Source organism: Gopherus flavomarginatus, chromosome 4 (assembly GCF_025201925.1).
Source record: "Gopherus flavomarginatus isolate rGopFla2 chromosome 4, rGopFla2.mat.asm, whole genome shotgun sequence".
Classification (NCBI taxonomy): domain Eukaryota; kingdom Metazoa; phylum Chordata; order Testudines; family Testudinidae; genus Gopherus; species Gopherus flavomarginatus.
Window position 1 is genome coordinate 12,918,111 of NC_066620.1, and position 25,924 is coordinate 12,944,034.

General features: G+C 38.9%; 1 protein-coding gene across 19 annotated transcripts in view; it reads right to left on the minus strand.

Annotated features, from left to right (window-relative positions):
* SEL1L2 (SEL1L2 adaptor subunit of ERAD E3 ligase) overlaps positions 1 to 25,924 on the minus strand; it is a 76,139-nt gene that overhangs the window by 12,553 nt on the left and 37,662 nt on the right. For 10 of the 19 annotated variants that reach the window (XM_050952106.1, XM_050952114.1, XM_050952103.1 and 7 more), the window contains 12 exons: positions 16,574 to 16,627; positions 16,401 to 16,460; positions 16,221 to 16,302; positions 14,032 to 14,186; positions 11,899 to 11,967; positions 11,364 to 11,441; positions 9,676 to 9,738; positions 9,037 to 9,124; positions 8,793 to 8,941; positions 6,400 to 6,565; positions 6,235 to 6,309; positions 2,560 to 2,729 (listed from right to left, as the gene is read on the minus strand). In XM_050952106.1, the coding sequence (XP_050808063.1) occupies positions 2,560 to 2,729; positions 6,235 to 6,309; positions 6,400 to 6,565; positions 8,793 to 8,941; positions 9,037 to 9,124; positions 9,676 to 9,738; positions 11,364 to 11,441; positions 11,899 to 11,967; positions 14,032 to 14,186; positions 16,221 to 16,302; positions 16,401 to 16,460; positions 16,574 to 16,627 (1,209 nt within the window). The remainder of the gene's footprint in view (positions 1 to 2,559; positions 2,730 to 6,234; positions 6,310 to 6,399; positions 6,566 to 8,792; positions 8,942 to 9,036; positions 9,125 to 9,675; positions 9,739 to 11,363; positions 11,442 to 11,898; positions 11,968 to 14,031; positions 14,187 to 16,220; positions 16,303 to 16,400; positions 16,461 to 16,573; positions 16,628 to 25,924) is intronic. The other 9 variants (XM_050952111.1, XM_050952100.1, XM_050952102.1 and 6 more) reach the window with 8 other exon arrangements.

Genomic DNA, 25,924 nt, shown 5'->3' on the forward strand with positions numbered 1-25,924 from the left:
AGATATTTTAACAATAAATTATAACTATTTATTAATATTAATATTAAATATTAATAAAGTTAACCAAATAGAATAAGGGCCAAATCATCAGAAGTATTTGCATATAACAGGATAGCTAATAGACTTACCTTTAAATTTGCACATGCAGTCATATTCATTAGATATGTAGCTCATCTTTTGTATATGCAATTTTTGTAATTGTTCATGCCATTGTGGCAATTTTATGTATAAATTAATTACATCATTCATGCATACACCTCGAAAAATCTGGCTCTGAAGCCTTGTCCAAAGTCACAAAAATATGTAGCTGAGTCAAGGACACATCATCTGCCTTCTGGGACTCATTTTGATTACATTCTTCCTCCTAAAGCTTCATACTTCCTTCCCATAGGGGAATCCCCAGTAGGGAAAAACTGCTAAAAACAACTCCCAAAACTTTTAGTGGTAACTATACATGCTGCTCTTGGGAGTGGGGTTTGTATCCTCAACAAGGGGACAGAAGGTTTGGACCATACAGTGGAGTCTGAGAATCCACAGAGATATCAGGCTATATTCTAGTGGATCCCAGACATCCTCAGGGCGTGGAGGTCCAGTTTGTCAAGGCAACGTACGCCTGTTGATTGCATGGCTTCTGCAAACTAAGGGCAGACGGTGTATAGAGACATTTAATGTAAATTTGATTGAGCTTTGCTCATAGCCATACCATATTGAAACAACTCACTGCTGCTCATAGATGGAGAAGGAGCAAAGTTGGGAAGTAACTTGGAAGGAAAAGAAAAGCAGGAACAGTAGGAAAAGCTTCTGAGTGTGACTCTTCGCTGAGGAGTAACTGATGATGGAATAGTGTGGTTGCATGTTTGTCTTAGTTATGTGCCCAGTTTACAAGTAAAGAGATGCTTCTTCTAATCGACAGTCCTTCAAACTCGCCTGGGATATGACTTAAGCGACCATCTTTGCTTCTTGTCACTATTACCAGTAATAAAAGTTCTGTAGTCCAAATAGTGAAACCTCATTGTCTTCAGTGGGTCTAAACCACAGTAACAGCTTGGAACTTGGTAAATAATTCCTGTATAAGAGTGAATAGAATCCTGCTCATTTTACTTTAGCAACACAGGCAACAGATCTGATGATTAAAAGGGTGTCATTTTTACTATAATTTTTAAGACAAGAAGTGGTCTGCTTCCATTATAGAGGCACTGCCTCAGTGTAGGCGGATGCACAAGAGTGGGGGAAAGGATGGATGGTGGCTCTCTGAAAGAACCCCCTGCCTGCCTTTTCCATATGTTCTTCTATCCCTTTGTGCAGCTGCTGGAGCTTACACACAAGCAGGCAGCCATACTAGCTTCTCTCTTTTCCCCTGGCATCACTCAGAGTTACAGTGGAGTATAGCATAACCACCTCTCTTCTGGTTCCACTAACCCACCCCCAGATCATTGGAGCCTTGCTTACTTCCCCATTACTTCCCCCTAAGAGGCAGAAGAATGAGAATCATCAGAAGAAGGAGCAATCAGCTGAGAAACCAATCAGAGAACCACGCCCATGGCATTTGGAGACATGTCAGGTCAAGAACTGGAACATTTATGAGGGACAAAACTATGTTGGGGAGGTGCAAAGAAATTAGAGGAGGAAGAGAGTTGGGAAAGGATGCAGAAGATCTGAGAGTGCTGGAGGAGGGAGACTGGAGAAACCAGATAGAGCTGTGGCGAGATCGAGAGGAGAGGCATACAGATAATGAGCCTGGCCAAGGAGAGAATGAAGAGAGACTAGGTAAAATGATAGAAATAAAAAGTTGAAGCCACAAACAGGAAGGAGAGAAATGAGAAAAAGGCAAGGACAAAAGGAAGTGGAAGGAAGCAATGGAAAAACAAGCAAACAACAAAAATGGAAAAAAGTACACACAACTTCAGACTTAGTAAGTTGTATCATTTGTTTCTACATTGTACTGAGCAGGAGAGAATAATGGGCCAGTGGTAGGGAGCCATTAAGGCAAACAAGCACCTCTCCCTTCCCTCATGCCCTGCAAGCAAGAGATTAGGGTGGGATTCCTTTATGATTCTAGGGCATCAACTGAATGTCAGTTGAATCATGAAGAATTATGTCTTTTGTATTTTTCCAGCCTTTCTGATGCAACTTTAGATATTTTTCTTATTCATAAGTAACCAATTATATTTTTGAATTTTACTGAACTAGTCTCATTGATATCATGTGGTCATAGATCTTACAGCTTGATCATGCACTGTTTAAAATTGAATTTCCATGTTTACTGTGCTAACTTTATTTTCACTTCTCATCCTTGTTTTTATGTGGCAAGGTGAAAGGGCACTCATCTGGCCTTCACCATACCATCTATCATTTCACATGTATCTCTCAGTCATAGTCTGCCTGACCCTCCTTTACAATTTTAATAATCGTTGTTTACCTAATTTTCCCTCATATGGGAGATTCTGCCTCACCCAGAATGCTACATTAGGATATTATAGCTATAATAGCTTTTAATTTCAACTATATCTACTAAGGTTAATTTTACACACAGATTGCACCATATGCAGTCCACATTACCTTTGGAATACCTAAACCATGTTCATACATATATGCCAGATTAAACATGGCTTGAGCGATGTGGTGATCAACTGCAAGGCTGTAATGAATTGCTGCTGTGACATAATCCCTCTTGGTTCCATAACCGTAAAAGTGGTAATCTCCAGTTTTTACTCTAGCAAATGCATTGCCTGGTGGAAACATTAAAAAGAAAAGTCACAAGAAAAATCGAGATTAAACTGTGCTTCTTGCTAAATTTCCTCTTCTAATAAAATTTGTATTTTTCTCTTAAATATAATTAAAAATGAATAAAATGTAAATTTGAAGCACTATGGTGTCAGTCAACATAAAATGATTACAATTTATAGAGTATTCTATATGGGAAGGATTTTGGAAAAAACCCAGGTGTTGAGAGTACAGAAGTAGGAAGGAAGTCCCACATGTAAGAAATGGCATGGAAGAAGGTGTGAAGGTAATGCAAGAGAAGAATAAGACAGGGACCGACACGAGGGCCTCTTGGAATTCAGAGAGCAGAAAGGAAAGTAGGAGGAAATGAACATTGAAATATGTGGGGGGCAGAATTGGTATACAGCCTTCAAGGTGAAAGCTTGAATTTGATTTGAAAGACAAGAGAGGGATTAGGAAAAAAAAAAAAAAGGAAGTAACATAGTGGCAAGAAAGGACTGTGACAGCCATATTTTGGATAAACTAAGGAGGCAAGATGACAAGTTAGGAGTAGTGCGATGTCGAAGGTAGGGGATGGAGAGGAAAGGGTAGATTTGTATATGAAGGGAAAACAGACAATATAGCACCAGCCTGGGAGCGGAGGGGAAAAAACAATAAATATGATCCCTGTTTGAGCATCTTGGTGACAGGGAAAAGAGTGGACATTTTGACAGGAATGGAGAAGAGAAAGAGGAAATGTTTTAGTGCAAAACAGGGGAATGTAATTGTTCATTGTTTAGAGATAAAGCACTCAGGATGAGATTACAGATATGCAGCAAAGATGTGAGACACACTGGGGGAGGTATTGTCAGGAATGGGGAGAGATCTGGGAATCACTGGGGTACGGATGATATTTGAAACCATGAGAACAGATGATATTACTTGGGAGTAAGGTATGAAGGAGACAGAAGTACATTCCTCAAAGGATGTCAACAGAGCAGGAAAAGGAAGCTTGAGTTACTAACAGAAACAATGAGGTGCAGTTGGGGAGGAAGGAAGATAAGTTAGGAGTTCCAAGGCTTAAAGGGAGAGAGGGAAGAGGAGAAGGAAGGAATGACTGAAGAGGTGAAAAATCCAGGAAAAGGAGACTAAAGAGGCCCTTGAACTTGACGAGGGGAGATCATTGGTGATCTCGGTAAGACCAATTTCATTCAAGTGAAGGAGATAAAAAAATTGGTGCTGTAGATCCAGGAGGCATTTGGACATGTAGCAGCATGTGCTTGCAAATAGTGTATTTGTAGGCAAGAAGGGAGGGGGGTGCAGGATCTAGATTCAAAGCAGTAGAAGGAGGAAGAAAGAAGGCATGGGATGGAAATAAGGTTACAAGGAGTAGATCCAGTACGGAAGGAGGATGAGACACTGTGCATGAGGTAAAGGCCAGGGTTGAGAGTGGTGGCACCAGAAACAATAAGAGGGAGAGCGGACTAGTAGAAACTTGAATGAAGTCAGGCAAAGTGGCAGATTAATGAAGTGAAAGTGCTTGAAATGGCAGGTTCTCTCATGGATTCACACATGGCACCTCTTTTTATTAGTGTCTGGTAAGGCCTAGGACTGTTTTTGATGTGGACCTCATCACAGTTACCCATACCTTTTGTGATCTCTAGATTGGATTACTAAAATGTAGTGTACAGAGGGCTTCTCCTGAAAGCTACTTGGAAGCAGAAGGGACAGAAGCTACAGGTACTTAATTCTTGGTGGTGGCAGCTAAATAGAATAAATATTATACAAATTTCTTGAAGGCTTCATTAGGTTCTTGTTGGTTTCAGGACATAATCAAAATGATGACATTCATCACAAAGCTTTTTTATGGCTTGGGTCTTGGCTACTAAAAAACTGCTGTCTTCCCATGTGCCACTGCCACATGTTGTCACTTGAGAGGTTTTTTCCCCCTAACACTCTATTGCACTGAATGTCTGTGACTAGTGGCAAGCATCTTTTCATTTGAGGGTTGTTGGCAGAGTAATTAGTTTCTCCTATTGTCCTGTGTGACAGGGCATTTGGTTCTAGGATCTTAAACTGAGATGCAGAGGTATTTCTGCTGATTGACCAAAGCAGGTGAGTCCAATCAACTGAAAGCTACAAGTATAAGGAGGAACCGAGCCTCTCTCCAGAAAACAGGAAAATAGTGAACTTCCTATCTAGGGAGGAATTTTGGGAAAAAATCAGACAGAAGTTTTTGTTGAGTTAAAAATGAAGGCAAACTTCAAGAAGGGTATGAGTTCTGGAAACCCAAAGACTTTATGTGGATGCGATGTTGGGGACTCTAGTTGTGGTAGGCAGAAGACTGGTGATACAGTTTCATAGATTTTTAAAGCCAAAAGGGACCATTATGATCATCTGGTCTCAACCCCAGCCTAAAACAGATACTTACACCCAATACTTTCTGCATCAAGCCCATAAATTCTGACTGAGCTACAGAATTTCATAAGAAGACATCCAGTTTTGATTTAAAGATTTCAAATGACAGAATCCACCACAAGCTTAGATAAGTTGTTCCAGTGGTTAATTACCTTCACTGCTAAAAATGTGCCTCTTATCACTAACCTGAAATCACGTGGTCTCAGTTTGCAGCCACTGGATCTTGTTATGCCTTTGTCTGCTAAATTAAAGAGCCCTCTATTCTCCAGCTTGGTCTACCCCAGAATTATTATTTTGGTCGGTGTGTGAAAAAAACCATACCCCATGACATAGCTATGCCAATAAAACACTCAGTGTAGATGCAAAAGGATGATTCTGTTGGTATAGCTAACGTCATTCAAGGAGGTGGTGTTCCTACACTGACAGAAAAACTCCTTCTGTCAGTATATGTGGTGTCTACAGTAGGGGGCTATGCTGGTGGAGTTATGACAGCATAGGCTGTACTGTAGACGTGGCATCAGAAATCTTCTCCCCAAGTAGATACTTACAAACTATAAAGGAGATTTTCTAGACCCCAAATTATTCTTGAAGCTGTATTGCAGTAAAGCATACAAATAGTGCACATTTAACAAGTAAGCATATTTTACACATCTTTATGCTTCTAAATTTCCTATAATTTTTCTTAGTGAGTAGGTGTAAGTTTTTCTTTGTGTTCATTTAGCTAAAGAAACCATTTTTCCTATTCAGTTTTAAAATCTGTAGTTGAAGTTTTGTGATAAACTACCCATGAATGAGGACTGAATCAGTGGAGGACAAATGAATAGTTGAGTGTTTTTAACCTAGAAATGTGAGAATTTCTTGAATGTTAGATTGTTTTTAACATGACTAAGACTGCAGTACAGATATCCTTTTAATTGTGAGTTAAATATGTGAGAATCAATCCCTTAATGATGTTAGCTTGATTATCTGACGTTTGTAATGCCATGTTCTTGGGCCACTGAGTGTTCATTTCTCTTCTGGCTGTACAATCTGAGGAACAGAGTTGAAGAAAATCATACTTATAAGGGTGGACAGCTAACTGCAAGTTATTTTTAACTATGTGGTGTTCCATACCTTGAGCTGCAGCTCTGTTCCACAGAAGAAGTGCTAATGGATACATCTGATCATTGCTGAGAATTTTAACCTGTTCTGTAAATGAAAATTTGAATTTGCATAGTTTACAACAGCACTTGGACATACATAAATAATGTATAGAGAAAATAATTCAACTTCTCTTACCAGATTCCAAAATGTAAGCTGAATTACTTTGAGCTACTTCATACCCCATTTCTGCTAATAATGCATACTGAATAAGAGATGAATCGATATTACCATCCTGGTAAGCGAAGTATGCAGTCAGGAATTTTTCAGACCAACTTCCTAGTTCACAAACACTTCGGTAAAGCTGAACAGAGGAACAATGATAGAACAAACCCATGAGGTTTTACACTTCACCACAGGCATAAATCTTAGGAGCTTGTAGCTCCTGCTGGGGGACACAAGGGTTAAAGTTACATTTGTGTGTATTGTTTACAAAAAAGTTATGCCAATTGCATCCTTAACTGATACAGAGTACTTAATCATTAAAAGTCAGATGAATCCTTATCTAATCTGACTCTAAAGTTGTTTCCTTAGTTGCATATAAAGAAAAATACACTGATTAAAAAACAAAAATGTTTTCAGTTATACAACAGTTATTTATTTTAAGATGCTCTATTGAATATTAACCTACAAATAAGATTTCAGCTAGAGATGAGAGAAATTTGTCAGAAGAATAGTTTATTCCCCCCAAAATGCAATTTTGTGTAGACAAAACTATTTGCGAATTTGACATACATTTTCCAAATACTATTGGACAAAATAAAATGTGTTGGGCTGATTCTCTAGGGGACTTAAGCACCATTTGCATAAAACCCATTGGTGGTGCTCTCACCTGCCCCATGCATCCAATAACTAGGGCACTCCCCTGAGATGTGAGAGATCAAGGTTTAAATCTCTACTCTGGAGCAAGAAGTTGAAGCCAGGTCTCTCCAGCCCAGCTGAATACCCTAAACACCAGGCTGCAGGCTGAGACTCTAGCAATCTCTCCTATTGAAGCTGTTCCACTTTGTATAAATAATTATGGGAGCAGGAATTTGAACCTGGATTTCTCTCATCTCCTATAAGTGTCACTTTTTTGGCCCAATGGCTATTCAGCTATTTAATGCAAAGTGGTACAGGTTCAACAGGAGAAACTGAGAGGAACTCAACCCAGAATACCCTATTTTCATCTTTGTCTACAGCTTATGCCACAAGACAGCCCCCCATTGGTCAGTTGTGACTAGCATCTGCTAGTGAAATTCAACTCTAAGACTGATTATGACACAGTAGTACTGCCACTATATAATAATATTTTGGCATTTCCCCCCAGTGATCTTAAAGTACATCACAATTAAGCTGTGTATCGCAAGATAGTGTGCCACAGTATTGGGGGAGAGGGGAACTCCACCCTCCTCTGCACTGGATAAAGTTTTGCAAGATGTAAAGATTCCTATGGAAGGGTATGTCTTAGAGAAATAATTCTTATGTAACTGTAAAAAGTCACGTAATGCATATGCATTTCATAAGAAAGCCAGCAATGTAAAAAATCTAGCTATAGTGCAAAAGTTGCCAGCTAACTGCCTGTGCTGAAAAGGGGCCAGTTAAACTGGATGTATTTATAGTACATGGAAAACTTGATAGAACTAGAACTGCCAATAAAATTCTAAAATAGGCATGAATAGTTGTGGGCAAAGAACAAAAACAGCCACAGCAAATCTTCGCTAAAATATTTTATCAATAGTCAGATATACAAGTACTTAGGATTTCTTGAGATGAATGGTTCTAAGTTAAATCAACCTGTGACATTTTAGGCAGCTTCAACCTACTTAAAAAAAAAAAAAAGAGTGAATGCCAAATTGATAAGTACTGTACTTACATTGTTAAATTAATTTGGTGAAGAGTTACAAAATAGATTGAGTCCATGGCTGAGGGCTGTAATACTTTGGTTTAATTTCAGTTTATTGTTGGATTTATTGTGCTGGGTGGTGTCAGTGGCCTGTGAGGTACAGGAGGTCAGACTGGATGATTTTGTGGTCCCTTCTGGCCTTAAACTCTATGGGTATGTCTACATAGCATTTTGGAGCAAGCCTCCCAGCCTCCCTCCCTAGGCTTTGGAACTCAAGCTCCAGCCCAAGCCACAACTTCAAACACTGTCTTTTTTTAGAGCATTAGTGTGAGCCTCACTAGCCCAAGTCTGTCAACTCGGGCTGGAAGGCTTATTCCAAAATGCTGTGTATACACACTCTGACTTTGAGGTGTAAAGGCCATCATACCTGCATACTATGGGTCACACTCTACTCTAATTTACACTGATCTTATCAGGAGCAACTCTATTGACATCAGTGGAGTTATTATGGATTTAGACTGGTGTAGCTGAAAACAGAATTTGGCCCAGATATGATCACTTTTCTCCTACTTCTGAAAATGCAGATTTCTGACACTAAATTATAGCATATCGCCAACTTTCATAAAAATAGAAGTTAAAATAGTAATACAAATCCTGGCTATTACTTCTATAACTAATCACAAATATTTAAAAATATACTATTTACCTCTACTGCATTTTGACATGATCGAAACACTCCAGTCCCTGCAGCATACATCTGAGCCAAATAATAAACAGCAATGGGTTGTCCATTTTGAGAGGCCAAGTAAAAATATTTGAAGGCAAGTTTATAGTCTCTCCTTACTCCAGAGCCAGCTGTAAATTAAGTTGAGATTGGAGACTTTGGTTTTTGTAAAATTACAGACTACTGATTAATGCAATTTTTTAATTAAAAAATGCATAGTACTTACAGTGATACATGACTCCTAGCTGGAACTGTGCATCTGCCAAACCTTTCTCAGCTGCTATATGAAAGTATTTAAAAGCTTCAGTATAGTTCTGAAAGGTAATTACTCTCCATTACTGAAAGTTCTAGGTACCTGCCAGCATGGTAAGAATTGTGTGCTCATGAAAAAGACAAGTTTTGTCTCACTTTTGAGTGGCACAATTTAATGACAGAAATTTATGCTGTATCCCAAAGAAATGAAAAACAAAATCAAATTAACATTTTTCTCCAGTGTGCAGCTTGTATAGTATTTGAGATCAGGATTATAACACCAGTTATACTCCATAGTGTTGAATGGAATAACACCTACCAACTTTTTTATTTATTTAATTGGACTCTGGGCCTCATTCTGCTCAAAGTTACAGTAGTATAAATCAGGAGGAGCTCCATTAAAGACACACAATGGTGTGTACAAGAAAAATTACTCATATTTCCAGTGCTATAAACCTAATAGTTGCACCACTTGAATGAGCTATATTATAGTTATTTGAGCTATAATCCCCTATTAAAGGGTGTTTTAGTCCATAGTTGATCTTGATTAAACATTTTATTTTCTCAGATTTTTACTGGTTTACATATTTGAAGTGACTAAAATAATTCTTACCACGGGAACACCTTTTCCTTGATAATAAAGAAGGCCTAGACCCCAAAGTCCAACTGCATTACCCTAAAATAATGTATTAAGTTTGAATGTAATTTTTCATTAAGACGTTGAAAAGCACTTGCAATAAAGAAAACATCTATCAGATACGTTACTAACCAATTAGTTATTCTTGCTTTTCTTTTACTATGATATAATGAACTTAGAACTATGAATTCTGATAATGATTATGAATCAATGCTAAATTAGTATTCTTATTCTGATGACTCTCATGACTGATTGTAGAGAGACACCATATCATATGTTTAAAAAGTAGCTTTAATTTTTGTTCTCCACATGTCATTTCATTGCCATTAATAAAAGTGGCTTCAGTGGATGGTAGAACTAGAGCAGGGTGTTCCCCTGCCTCCCCCCATATGTATGTGTATATGTGTGTGTGTGTGTATACACATACACATACACACACTACTACTACTACTAGGCCCTGACTGGATCTCAGGGGCACATACAGGGAACGCATTGTTTGTGCAGGGATTTTATCTCCCACTGGAAAAGGAGATGATTTGATTCTGATGATGTTTTGACAAAATCCCCCCTGGCTGCCCCTGCCTCTGCCCCTCCTGTCTGCCTCTGCGCCTAGGAGCTGGACATGCTGGTCACTTCCGGGAGCCACACGGAGCTAGGGCAGGTAGGGAGACTGCCTTAGCCCCACTGCGCCGCTGATCGGACTTTTAGCAACCTATTAAACTCTCCCTGAGCTTTCAATGGTCACTGGTAGATTGATGCCCATTCCGGTAGACTCCCGGCCAATCTGGGAGGGTTGGCAACCCTACTTTAGACTGTCTAGAGTTTTATTAAGGAGTCCTGAGAGAAGAGGAAACCAGAGGAAAGATGTCACAGAGGCACTCCATGCCATGTGGGGGCACTTGTGAAGAGGCAGCCCTGCAACACACCATAAGGAGATCACACACTACTCTGGTGCTGTGGTATTGTCTGAAGGGGATTTTGCAATTCCATGCTAAAGAAGGCAAATGATTAGTCACTAAAGAATTCAGTAACCTGGCCAAACCTGACAAAGGCAACAACTCTGCTAACTACCCAAATAATTTCCAACTTTCCTTTTCTTAGCAAGATCATTTAAGAAGGTGGTACTATCTCAGTTATAGAAGTACTTGTCCTCTGCCAATATCCAGCATCTCTTTCAGAACAGGACATGGCATAAAAATTGCTCCCAGACTGCAGGATCCACTTGTTTCTATCAGATAGATCATAGTGTTTTCATGGGCACCTGCTACTTGTCATCCATTCTACACATCATGAGACCACTTAGTGAGTTCTTGTGATGCCTTGAACTTTAGCGAGAGTTGAGAATGATTAGGACCTTCAAGAATTGGGCCTTTAGTTTGCACGCAAACAATGACAGTTCTATCTCCCGTTTCTACTTCTCCAACTTTTTGGCTAGCTTTTCCATTACCCTCAACATCACCAACTGCATAACATAGGATTATATTTCATAGGCTTCAGAAGTGAGCTATAGTTACCTACTTCTTAAAAATCTACACTGAACAACATTCCCATTAAATGGAAGAAATGGACTGCATGCTTTCCTCCTGTAATTTACACACTAATTGAGATGTAAATCAAATACACTCTTAAAATATTGTATACAAAGATACTTTTTCTTATATTACCTTTTCAGCTGCCATTGTGAAGTACTTAAAGGCAGAAGCATTACTCTGTGTCACTGCAACACTTCCTTCTAAAAACATCTGATCAATATAAAGAAAAGGAGATATTTGCTCCTTAGATATGTGTTATGAATCCCTGACTATCCAGTTTCTCATAAAAAATATAAACAGTAGGACAAAGTCTGCTCCTACTTCCACTTGTATGTCCCCAATAAAGCCAATTACATTGTACAGACATAACTGAGAACAGAAAGTTGCCAGTTCTCTCCCACTCATGAGTTTTTCTGACTGGTTTAATGTTCTAAATTTTTACTGATTTATACTGAGTATACACTAATAGAATCATGAAAATTACTTGTTTGTAACTTGTTTTCTTAAAAAAGCCTTTAGGTTATTTGTAATAACTTCTGAGGCCAAGATTTTCAAAAGTGATTGGTGACTACTCTTACACCCCTGTGTGGCTACTTTAGTTTTAGCCATTATCTAGTCCTTGATTGTTGCAATTTACCAAATTAATCTCATGAAAAGTAATACGTACCTTTCCCAGGAAAGCCATACCATGTGTATTCCCTGCTTTTGCTGCCTTTAGGAAATAGTAGAAAGCTTTCTAAATAAAAAGCAATAACAAAGTTACATTTTTTTCACTTGAATTTTTTTTTTTTTGTAAATTTCAACCAAGACAAATATTTTGCACAGCTTTACACCTCTTCTTGATTTAGACTGACCAGAAAGTGTCCCACGGCAAAACTGAAAATAGCTTTACACGTTTAGGCTCTGAACCTACAAATGCTTACACACAAGTATGATTTTATGGTCCCACTCAATGGGAGTATTCATGCATGTTAGCCTTTGCAGAATCAGGGCCTTAGTCTGGGATGATAGGTGGGTGGTGGCTGAATCAAAGGTAAGAACAGAGAATCTAGATCCTAAAAAGACTCTGACCTTAGACAGGAACAGATTGACAATGTTGAGGCCATATGAACTAATTTTTACAAATTCTTGTTACCATGTATGTTACTATAAGAAAAAAACGTCAGTGTTCCCCATAATGTGAACTAGCTTTCAGAAATATAATTTTGCCTTTAAAATACATCCCCTCCTACAATTGTCAAAGTCAGTTTTGTGTCTGAAAACACTCAGATAAGCACAAATTGTCATCAGTATCACATGCTTTTTATATGTACATGAATTACAGTATATGTCTTCTTACAGGGCCAGTCTTAGACGCAAAGAACTGCTTAGATAGTTGGATTTTTGAGGACCCTGAAAGCTGCACTGACCCAGTAAGTCAAAAGTTGTCAGATCTTCTACTCCAGGGGTCCCCAATGTGGTGCTCGTGGGCACCTAAGTGTGCCCATGCACTGGCTGGTGGATGAGCATCCACCAAAATGCTGCTGACAAGCAGCATCATCCAGAGGCGTCACCACTGAAATGCTGCCGATTTTTGGTGGCATTTTGACGGCGACGCTTCCGGATGATGCTGTTTGTCGGTGGCGCCACCTATTGACATTGCTGCTTGTTGGCGGCATTTTGGCAGATGCTCGTCCGCTGCCACGGTCCTCCATGGCTCGTCGACTGGCGCTCACCAGACGAAAAAGGTTGGGGACTACTGTTCTACTCCAACAGCAAGAATAGAAAGGGAAGAGGCTAACTGCCTTACTTGCTCTGCTCCCCACAGGACTAGAGAGGGAAGAAATTTGCCTCTAATTCCATCCTCTCTCATATATGTTTGCTGTAAATGTTTAAAAGTTATCTTGCACTGAAACTTTTTTGGCTGCTTTGGGGTACTGAGATAATTATGGGCCCCAGATATTCTCTCTGAGCTCACCCACCTTCATAACCATGCTAGCTGAAACTCAGTAGAATAAAGTCTTTTTTAGTGTATAATGGGGTTCTTAATTGTATAGAATCAATGAAGAAAAATGACTTTCGTTTACTGCAGAATATTCATATATGCAAATAAACTGGCTGTAGTGAAAACTAGTGTTGCAAGATTTTATCCTCAGCTCTTATTCAAATATACCTACAGAATGATCTTTCTCTAGTCCCTTCCTTCCTGCAAGATGTAATTGTCCAAGAAATACCTAGAAATAATTATTCAAAAATTTTATTTCAGCAATATTCTCTGTCTTTCTGAAGTCCCAGGAAACATAACGTAAAATCCCACTGGGCAGAAAATAAAAGTGTTGACAGTACTTTATTACTGACTTCTGAGCAAGAAGTATATCTGGAAAGCTTTCATACAATGGAATAAATATTGTAATGGTTTTGGCATAACCTAATAAAATTATTACTTCATTGCATTTTATCGCAGCACCCAGAAACTCTAATCGAGATTGGGACCCCACTGTACTAGGTACTGCACAAATGCACATGGTTCATGCCTAAAGAGCTGACTTCTAAAGCCCTAATCCTGCAATCAGATCCATATGAGCAGACCTTTGTGTCTGCATGGAGTCCAATGGAAATGAATGGTTATGTGCCATGTAGGGATTCAGCCATACCAAGAAGTCTCCTGTACCCACTTCCCCTGTGTGCCCAAATTCTGCTCCCATTGACTGGAGTGCTGCAGGATAACAATATGACAAAACATTTGTAGTTCATGAATACTGTCCTGTCCCCAGAAGTCAACATTTTTTCCAGAAAAAAGTATCTTAGCTTTATACATTACCTGTATCTGCGTGTCTCCTCTTTCAGCCAAAAACTTATAGAATTGGTGTACATCCCAATCTAAGAAGTCATTGTTCGAACTCAGATTTTCTGATTTTTCCATCAGTCTCACTTTTTCTACTGGCATTTCTTCATTTTTTTCTAATTTATCAGCAACTGTTAATAAAAATGATGACAAGAGTTGACATAGAACAGTGGTATTATATTTAGCAATTTAGAGATTATTAATGTGGATGGTACATTACATAGAGTTTCATTAAATTATGCAAAAAAACTGGCTAGCCAAATAAAGACTGGTTAGCCAAATAAAGTCGAAAGATGTACCAAGCATGTTCTAGCATTGTTTATACAGTGCTGAATTCAGGAAAAATGATGGTATCTGCCCCTGCCATCAAGATCTTTTGTAGCAGGGGCAATGGAGGAAACGTGAAAAGCAGACCATTGGATTAGAAAATTGAAAAGACACTTAAAAGGGCTGATGGAAAATTCTCATAACAGCTACAAAACTGAATGCAGGACTGGATTTCAACCACCGAAGTTGAGAACTAAAAATGGACAACTGTAAAAAGTGAGAGCTGATGAAGAAACTTCTGCTCCTTGTTTTATGTGAAGCAGAACAAAAATGAGGAACTTGGAAGAAGGGACAGTGCCTAGATTTGCATTAGAAACTCCGCAGTTTCATTGGTGCATCTGCTCATTATGTCATGTAGATGGAAGGCCAATATGGGCTGACCTGAGAAATGACAACTATGTTCATCAAAATCACAGTCATTCCTGCCAGAAATGTGCTGGTTATTGTTGCATTTATGCAACTTCCATAAAGATGATGATGTGTATGTATTTGAGGAACTAGAAGTAAAATATCAGAATTACTTTCATAACTTGAATATTAAGGTCAATAATTCTTGGTATGAGCATAGCAATAAATGACATTTTATTGGTGTTGCATTAAGAGTAAAATTGATAAATGGGAAAGATAGCATGGAAATTAATAATACAAGATACTTTAATTTGGTATATATTACTTTCAAATATGAAAAGTTGGTTTTCCATTTTTCTTATAAAATATTATATGAAGGTCACTTTATAATTCCAGAGAGAGAGAATATCTTTATCCAGGCAAATTAAAGTTAAAGTTGAGAATGCAACTTTTAAAGAAATGAACAGTGTTATAATTTAACAAACATCAGTGAAACGCTGGGAGTTCAAAAAACACGCAGTGAACATTTTAACATCTGTGTTAACTTTGCCCCCATCTCTGCCCTCCCTCCACCAGTACACTGAAGAACCTCATCAGTTCCCACAAGAAACTTAGTCATATCTTTTAAATAAATAACAAATATGGCTTTCAAGTGTATGATAAAACCTACCACCAATGCTTCCAGTTGATGTGGGGCATGTTCAGTTATAAAGAGGAAAGTGTTTGGGCAAGCTCATAACTCAAATGGCTGAACAGGTTTTGCCTCTAACTTCAGTGAAGAAATGTAGGTGTCATGAGCTATGGCTATGTTGGCTTGATTTAAAACTTAGATGGAGCCTTAAATGTGGTTCTCTTTGGGTTTATAAGCTTGAATGTGGTTTGGGAGAACCATGTTTGAGACTACCATAGTTGTGGAGCTTCTAAAGTTCCAGCGTCAGATTAGTTTCCATGATTAGGGTAGGGGTACCTAATAGAAAGTTGTCTGAGGTATAAGTTTGCAGTGACACAAGGTAGATGCAGCCTCCCTCATGCCATCAGAGATTGTGCTCAGCCCCTTAAACTAGTGACACTGGCTGGAAAGTGGCATAGCCAATGATGTCCGGAGTGTGTCTAGATTCACCTCCTCATATGAAGATGGAGATGCCAAAATCAGGCTTCTAATGGAAATTGTCTTAGAACTTTAACTATGATGTCCCTATTTCCAAAATCTTATTGTAACTACTATCTGAAAATACACAGTATTAATGGAACTCATGAGACTGCAACTTAAACTCTATCATATGTGCATAGCTCCTGTAGATCTTAATGAAAGCTGCATCTGAGAGCAGAATCTGATGCTATATATATATATATATGTGTGTGTGTGTGTGTGTGTGTGTGTGTGTATTACCAGTTATGAATGAGAAATTGTTTTTTCTTCACTTCACATATTATTTTTCATTTGTTCTAAAATGAGGTATGACAATAGTAATAACATGTGGATTGCTTACTGAAAAATGCCACTTTCCTGTAATTAGTTAGTGCTGCTTCACAATTTCTTGGAACATTGATTCCGACCCAGTAACGGTATCCCTAATACAATAAACAAGAGAGATTTTTCTTATTCTTTAACCTTTGGATTATTATACAGAGAACAAGAAATAGAGCTGCCAAATATATAATTTACAAACCAAAATCATCTGGGATATCAAATTTCCTCCAAGACTTCCAAATGTGTAATAAACAAGTGCCTAAAACATCAAAACAAAAAATTATACAAGGAATGAAAAAAACAAAACCAGTAGTATTTTTGGTAAGTCCTTTCTTTAATTTTTAAAAGCATATCACTTTTTATTTTTCTTACCTTGGCTTGATTATACTCCATTCCTATGCCATATGAAAACATAAATCCTAGAGCCTGCAGTTCCAAAATAAAAGCACATGTCAGTACATTTATGTATGTGTGGTCATTCATTTTGTTTATACAAGTTGAAATAGATGCTGCCTGTTTTATTTTATTGTATGTAATTTCTTTTCTGATTTGTGAGGGGCTTTTAAGAGTTTAAACTCTTCTAAGTGGGGTTCTGAAGTCTTCATTTAGTAACTTGCTATGGTGCTTCCCTTTTTTGTTACCCGTCAGGTGAGCAGGTTAGGCTTGTGTGAAGCATGATTCAAGGTAAGATTAATCTTAGATAACTGTTAAAAACTAAAGAAAACTGTATTGGTTATTATTTTGAAACTTGTCTAGCTGAACTAACAAAGACAGTTTCCTCCAATAAGGTGATATCATTTTGTTTGGTAGGAGCCATGACCTGAATTGAAGCACTGAAACCTTGTTTCAGGGTTTATGCTGGAGTAAGTAGCACCAGCTCAAATCAATTCTGACTAGCAGTGGTTGAAATTTTTTTGACACAAAATTGGTTTTGACTAAAACAAATTTTATGGGGAAAATTTCATTTCTGAAATTTTCAATATTTGAATTTTGTTGAAAAATTAAAATTTTCAGTTTTCTAATGAAAATCCAAAAATTTCCATAAAAAACTGTGGACAAAAATGGTGGGGAGTGACTTAATTTTTTGTATTGTGGGAAAGAAATCATGTCAGGACTAGCTCTACTTTGTACACCAAGTCAGCATGTCTATACTAGAGGCTTGTTCCTGGTAGCTACATCTCTGCCAAAAAAAAAAAAAAAAGTAGTTTTCCTCAGTCACCTTATGTGCCCTCTACACAGCACCTGTGTCTTGTTAGAAGTGCCACAGCTGGGTCAAGCTGTAGTGTACTGCCCCTTACTGATTAACAACTCATTTCTGTGCAGTAGCTGCTGTTTGAAGAAAAATTCGAATGATTTCTCTCCTTGGATCACATCATTGAGAAAAAACTTTATTTTTACTTGATAAAGTAAACATAGAAATACAAGGGAAAACAAAATAAATCTAAGGATTGAGACAAACTGGTTTCCCTTGATTTTTTAGCTCTATCACTACGCAGTGGATTGGAAACCCTCTCTCAGCCATCTTAAATTCAGAACTAGGAAGTTATGGGACGGCCTAAACTAAAACCCATGGAAAAGGGATTTAATGTGGCTCTACCTAATGAACAGACCCTGGTTTCCTTCCTGCAAGTGGGGGAGCAAACATAGCAGTGTTTCTGTCCTCCTTTCAGTCAGAGTGAAGAAACAATGCTTCTGAACCTTTTAAAAGAATACAAGGGAAAGCTGTATTTCAATACTGTATCATTCATGCACCATTTGTACTACGCATCCCATCCATGAGAGAAGGCTCATAGAGCATGAAAGAGGATACAAAATTAAAAGGAACATCAGGGTGTTAAATGACGAAAGAAATGTAATTCCTATCCTCCCCAAACTTTTGAGCTCTGCTCTGAAGAATCCCCAAAACATAAAATAAATATACAGTGAGATATACTTCTGCCTGAGAGCCTTTTCTCCAAGATCCTGGATAAATGAGACCCTCTCTCCTCTGACACACATACGACCAGATTCTGATGTCACTTATGTCCGTGTAAATCTGTGGTAACTCATTAAAATCAACAGAGCCTAACTGTTACATGGGTCTAACTGTAATCAGAATGTGTGCCACAATGCTTCTTAAAATACTACACCTACCTGCCACTCTCTGTGGAATTCTAACATTCTGTGATTTTACTAAGGAAACTTTAGTTATTTGATAATATTTGATGGTCATGGCATTTTAGTCCTTGTTAATATTGGCTACTGTATCATGATAGGAAATGCCTCTTATTCCTTTGACAATTTTATAGATTAGTTAAAAAAACAGGTTTCTGTGATAGACTGGAGTGGTCTATCTGGGCAGAGGATTCAGAAAACACAGCATTATAGGGTAATTTACCCAAGTGGTCTAGTGGCTACAATAACTTTTCATTTCAGTAGCTTCACTAAGGAGATGGGTTTCTTCCAAGGCTTCAAAATATCCAGGTCCTAAGCCTGTAGAGCAATGGTTCTCAACCAGGGGTCTGAGGCACCCTGGGAGGCCACGAGCAGGTTTCAGGAGGGCTGCCAAGCAGGGCCAAGGGCAGAAAGCTGAAGTTCTGCCACATGGGTTTGAAGCCCAGGCCCTGTGCCCCGCCACCCGAGGCTGAAGCCGAAGCCTAAGCAATGTAGCTTTGTGGCGGTTCCTGTGTCATGAGGCCCCAGGCAATTGCCCTGCTTGCTACCCACAATGCTGACCCTGGCTTTTATATGCAGAAAACCTGCTATTGTAATACAGGTGGGCCATGGAGTTTTTATAGCATGTTGGGGGGGCCTCAGAAAAAGATTGAGAATCCCTGCTACAGAGGGCTAAACAGGAGCGCCATTATGTTAAATAACTTTTAAACAGAGTGGAACAATGGGTTTGGCTGTGACAAATGGTGTTTTTAAAGCCATACAATAAAAGGAGAAAAAGTCCCCGAGGGAAAATCTATGCCCATTTACCTGGAACATGGATAGCACAAATGATTACCATACATATGGATTTGGGGTATTGGTAATCTGTCATGTCTGTAACTTGGTTTCCTGGAGTTATGTGAACACTGTCCCTCTGCATAAAGGGCCAAACTACAGTAGAACTGGGAAGTCAGGATGATGCAAGTCTGTCTGTCTATGAAGAGAAAGTCTTAAGGCCCTAATATGACGAAGAAACCATGTTACCTAAGGACTGAAGTCAATGGGAGTCTTTCAACTGACAGCAGTGGTCATTGGATTGGGACTCTATGTGACGAAAACTTGAAGTCTTTTACCTTCACACAGTTCTCCATGTTCAGAAGTCCTTTAGATGAAAAATGTCTAGGGACTATAAGAGCCTTTGGGACGTTGATGCATCATGGACCCAAAAATGATCCTTCACTGATCACACATTCCCCAGGATGGAAGAAGTGGGAATATCTTTTTGTTAAATAGCAGTATTAGCTTAAGTCAGATTTATTAAATCTATCCATCCGTGCAAGGCTCCTATCACCTTGATATCTAAGCTCCAAAATTCAATATCCAACAAAGCCGAAATTGAATGAGCTGAGTAAATCTTCATATTTCATTCTGCTGAGAAAGATGCTTCTCTGAAAATAAGATCATGCACTACGAATATTTTTGGATATTTTTGAACAAATGGCCCAGACAAAACTGGATACTGAAAAGTGTAATGGCTGACCCAGTAAAAAAGTTCAAATAGTGAAAGACCAAATGTTTTCATTTAATCTGATCTCACAAGTGAGCCACACTATTGGCCAAATGACAGACTGACACTGCTGTTCTCCCACTCTGAATAACTTCAGTTCCCATGAAGAAGTGTATTTAAATACTCCCTGAAAATGGCTGCCAATAATTCTAGATGAGTCCAAATGATGCCACTGACTTAACTGAACTTTGGATCAGTCCTTTAAAGAGTCATGGATCCAGCAATGAAACAGATGCTTCATGGGTAAGGCTGGAAGAAAATCATGGGCTGTGATTTTGTTGTGGAAACTACAACTTGTAACACATATCACAACTTTTAATAGTTGCGGCAAACTTGAGGGGCATTGTGATCCTGTGCACAAGGTCACAACCTCACTCATTCACAGTGTCACAACAGATGGAGAGCAGGCTGGGCCAAATTTGAGTGAGGGGTGTTGTAACCTAGCACACTCAAATTTGTCCCCACACCAAAACTGCAAAGTTTACATTAAAATTAAAAATGGGAACATTATGAATAAACAGTTTCAGACATAGAGACAAAAAAAAATCCCCTTACAAAGCTCTAAATGCAAGAGATGATGCAAACAGTGTAGAGTCAGAATGTATATTCACTCTATGGGAGAAAAGGAACTGGCAGATAAGCTGTGTGTATACACACCTTGAGGCACATGCATGGATTTATTTTTTACAAGGGATCTTGAGTTTTATGATTTACCCTAGTTAATCAATTCCCAAGGTCATGAGCATACAAGACAACCTGAGACTGCACAGTGTAGCTCTGCAGCAGACATGTACCTTTGGAGAAATGCTAGTTCTATTTTAAAATGACTTAACTCTATCTGCAGTAATTCATGTTTATATATTAAATATTTCAATTCTAACACCCTCTTATTTTTAAAATGTGATTGTGATGATTATTATACTTAATGCAATGTCACGGTTTCCACTTTAACCTCCAATTGTGTCTCAGTCCTTTGGCTGTAAAATTTTTGTGATGGGGACTAAAACATTGCATATATGCTTTCAGCCCAAGATCAATTTAATTTCTGTAGATTCTGAGAATAAAATTATCTTGTGCAGTTGAACTAGGAAAATATGTAATTGGATTGTTTAAATTATTTTTGCTTCCTGACATTTTAACTCAAAAAAAGAATTTTTAAAAGTGTTACATGTTTACACTAGTGATTTATGACCAGTCATATGGCTAATTTGGAAAATTTCAAATTGTTACTGTGACCAAGTCATCTCAGGCTGGGACAATGAGAGGCAGTATGATTAGTGCCCAGAGAAAGGGAGCGCCTTGCTTCACTCTATAAGCAGAGGCACTTAATTATTTTTTGTCAAAGTCCAAATTCTTGGTCAAGGTATAATCAAGGCTCAGATTTCAGAGAAAATAATCAAAAATAACAACAATAATGATACTAATAAGAAGTAAATAAAATTTTGGGGATCTGTTCAAAAGCATCTGGTGGTCCGGATTTGGCATGTGGTCCACTTATTGACTACCTCTAGAGTGAATGCTCATTTCCAGAATGGCTTTGACAGTCTCCAGGATGTTTCAGATTCAGCTTTCATCAGCCAGAAGGGTACTTCTAAAACATGACGACTTTGGAGAGAGAGAGGAGTTATCGAAAAAAGTAAAAACTGGACAGCGGCTGAGAACTATGTCCAATGAGGTTGATGGGTGGGTGGATGGGTGAGTAGATGTGAGAGAAAGAGAGAGTTGAGAGGGAGAGAGAGAGTAAAGTAATTTTAAAATAAAATCAATTACTGCAAATGATACATATTTTTTCACTATATAGTTAAAATATTTTAGCAGGCTTACTGCAAACATCCAATAGTCACCTACTAAATTTAGACAAAACACTCTTCTCAGATCCACATGGTGGATTATGATTGATATTCTGCTTTCCCTGCACGCACAGATCTCCTCTCTTTTAAAATCTGATTTTCAAAGATGCCATTAGAATAATCTCCATACAAAAAGGCACTAGAACTGTCAAGGAAGTCTACAAACTAATTCACGATTACAAAATTTGTCTTTGATAGAAACAGAGGGCCCAAGAAATTCACAGTTCAGCACGATACTCCCTCATATCCTCCAAGTAAGTTTGGTGTTGAATTATGCTGTTTAATGTATGGTCAATGGCTAATAAATTTTACCATCAGCCATGATTTAATCAGGGAACTTTGGCATAGCATCGATAACTGAGATATCGCTGGATGAAGCTTCACCATGAATAACTGGCCCAGATGATTTCCACTAGGTATTTAGTTCAGTATGAACTATGAGAAGCGACTGTAAAGGGGTGGCTGTGATTTTTTTATATCCAATGTGAGACATAGCAGGTTACCTGCTCTAAGACCTTGATTCAGTAAAGTACTTAAGTATATTTATAGTTATGCATTTGTGTAAGTGTTGTGTGTGTTCAATTGTGGATTAAAACAGGATCTAACAGAGTGTGTCCATCTAATGTATGAATCACAGGATGACGTAAGGAAGGGTTTAATGGTAGTATACAAATCTCCCTTCACCTAGTGGTTGCACAGTGCAGCGGTGCTGGTGAATGTGCTTGGTAACTTCAGGGTCCATGCTGATGATGATTCTTTTGGACTGGTTTATAGCCATTAATGTCAAATGATTACTATAAGGTTGTCCCAGGTGTTTTCCATTAGGTACTCTGGCCTAGGAATCTCTTAATCTATAAAATTAGTTCTATGACTTAATTCTCTCCTTAAATAAATAAATGGAAGAGCTGTGGGACCTTAGCCATTTAAAGTGGTAGACTATGGCACTGGTCCAAGAAGGTAAAACATCATACTTTAAATTGTAGCTATATTTTTCTCTGATACCATTTATGTGTTGATCAATTATTTTAATAGGATTTACAGGATTCCACTGGATTTAAGCACTAATCCTATTGTGAGCCAGTGCCTGGAGAACAGCACTTACTTAGATTGAATATTGTGGTGAAATGAGAAATGATTTAATGTGTTTCAGAAGATTCAGTTCTCTTTTGTAGAGCCTGTCACCATGGAAATTAGGCACTAATGAAGGAAATTCAACAAACAAAAGACAATCAAATGTTAACATGAATGGATCTTGAATTTCATCCTGATGATCTCTAGACGCTGGCTTTCCCAAGAAGAGCCAAATTCAAAGGTGGAGGCCTTCAACTAACACTACTACTGCTGGCCTTTGAGGGGGGGATTATGTTCCTCACTCTAGCCCCTATAATCACTAGTTCCTCTGTAAATTCCAGAATAGAGGAAGCTCTGGTGGGAACTGAGCAAGATGGGAAAGGGTTGGGGAACAGCACATGCTGCTATAGCCATTTTGGCTTGCACCACAAGCCATTGCAGCAGGAGGGAGTCTGCTGTAATTTTGAGTTGCTCCCAAGGCTTCCTGGGTATTTTGGACCTCACAGGAGCCCTGAATTCAGAGGGTGCAAACATAGCTTAAAGTCATGCTCACCTTGGGTTTTGCCTTCAATATTGCACCTGCAGGGAGGAACAGCACAGGAGCTGACTGTGGGTGTTCAAACTGAGGTTCTGACAGCAAGCACTTTCAGATGATCTTAACTGCTGTGATGCTGTGTACGGTGAGAGGAAGCTGAGATGTCTTGTGGTGTGCCACAGACGGTAAAAGGCATAACAGATCATTGTTGCTATCTTGGAATTCAGGAGTATTATTGGATTTAATAGGACCTTGAAGCTGCCTATTATTCCAATGAAAGTTGGGAATACCCCATCAATATACAATGCGAACACTCTTATTGGTTCCTCTTGCCAGCCAGTGTCATTCTTGGCTTGCATAGCAGCCAGTTTATTTCCATTCATCTTTGTGTTAGAAAATGAAAGAGTAAGAATGTGGCATCAGTGCAGTGGGAGCAACAACAAACATGAAGGTGCAATTTCCATTCTAACCCTTGTTTTCAACTGCTGATAGTGTATCTTTCTGAAACTTTCAACTTCTAGGATGAAATTTGTCATTGTTTTTTGTATGGAATATAAACATAGTTCAGCAGTGGTGACAAGATGGAACCCTGAAGGGCACTGCAGGTAGGGTCCTTCACAGAGGATGAGCAGCTCCACAATAATACTCTATAGGATTTCTCTGAATCGAAGGAGTGAATCCACAAAAGAGCTACTCTGCCCACTTTTGCAAGTGCCTACAGGTGTATCAACAATATATCATTGACAATGGTCAAAAGTTGCTCATGGATTATTAAAATTGCTTTCACAAGGACAACCTTTGATATCAATAGTTTCACTTGCATGCCCAGACTGGTATGGAGCAAGAACAGTGATAGATTAAGTGTAGTGGGAGTTGATTTATTATGAGCTTCTATATAATCTTCCCTAAAAAGGAAGGTTCAAGACATGATTGGAAAAACAATTAATTTCCAACAGTCACTACTTGGGCCAGGGACTAACCACTTCTGGAATAAGCAAGACTGGGCAGCTTGTCCTCTTGCTCTACCATCATTCATCTTAGCCGAGAATTAAGTGAAGAGTTACTCACAGCAAATAAAACATTTGACTTTATTACCATGCTGAAGCAGTTGTAGTTAATCAGACAACTTACACTTCATAACGGTTAACACTTTCATTCAACAATTGCCGTAGCACAGAAATTCAAAAAACCGGATCGCTCTGAGCAAGTTTTTTTATCATTGGAGCTCCAGCTTTGTCACTTCCTCGTGTCAGCTGATCTGTGAGGACAGTCCAGGATGAATGAGGAGTGAGGTGTCAAAGTGTGACTATATCAATGGCCACAAACAGCTGATTGTTATGATGGTTCCTTTAAATTAGGAGCTTTATTGCTCAGGATTTGAACAAGACATTTCTCTTGGATAATTTTGCAATTTTAAAACTCCTTTGTGGACAAATATATGCAGAAATAGGTCCACCACCTCAGCAGAAGTGAGAAGATGGCTTAATCTCAGTATGTCAGATGTGTATTTCTAACTGTGGGGCAGGCAAACCAGCTAACTGGTATATGACCCATAACAATTTAACAAGTGGCATTGCAATTGTAATCAAGGCAATCCATTTATGTATAGGTATCAAAGAAATGTTAATCAGGCTAGCAATCCCCAGTTCATTCACATTGTATTGATAAGTATCAAAGAATAGTTGCTAAGTGTATTTGTCTGTGTTTACCTATATCCAGTTAGAAGTTTATCAATGTAACCAAATTAGCTTTTAGATCAGGGATGGGCAAAATATGAACTGTGGGTCCATCTAACATTTCTGTCTGGCCCACCAGGCTCTTTGGCTGCCCCATCGCAATCTCTGGGCCACTAAAAGTCTCACAGTGCAGCGGGGCACTCAGGCAGGCTGCCTGCCTGCCATGGCCACACGCCGCTCATGGAAGTGGCTGGCTGTTGCTGGCACGTCTCTGCGCATCCCTGCCAGAAGGAGGCAGCTCTGCATGCTGCTCTCGCCCCCAGCATTGTATCATGGATACAGAAACTGGCCAATGGAAGCTGTGACGGCAGTGCTTGTGGGCACAGGTGTTGGGTCTAAACTTTTGGTGAACTTTGGGGAGCCAAAACACACCCAGACTGACTGTCTCTGCATAATCCTTCCTGAACCCTTTTGAACAAAGCACTGACCTGCAAACTACTCATGACACCCCCTTTCCCTAGTAGCCATTAGCCTTTATCTCTATGCATTTACTTGTTAACTTGCTTTTCCTGTAAAATCTTGATTAATTATGCATGACCATTATCTTTTGTTAATCACTTTGTTTACTTCTGTGTATAAATATTGATGCTCACCCCTAATAAAGGGGCCGCACTTAATCTAAAGCTTTTTAGAGCTAAGGATAGTGTGAGCCCGTTGATCAACGCATTGGTGTCTGGTCTCTGACAGAATTGTGTGCCCCATACCAACTCCGCACGAACTCGGGTGCTGGAGAGGTGAGTGAGGACTTGCTTTATTACCTAACAATTTGGGGGCTCGTCCGGGATTCCTTCTGGTGCGGTACCTCTGTCCAGTGGTCAGACCACTCATATA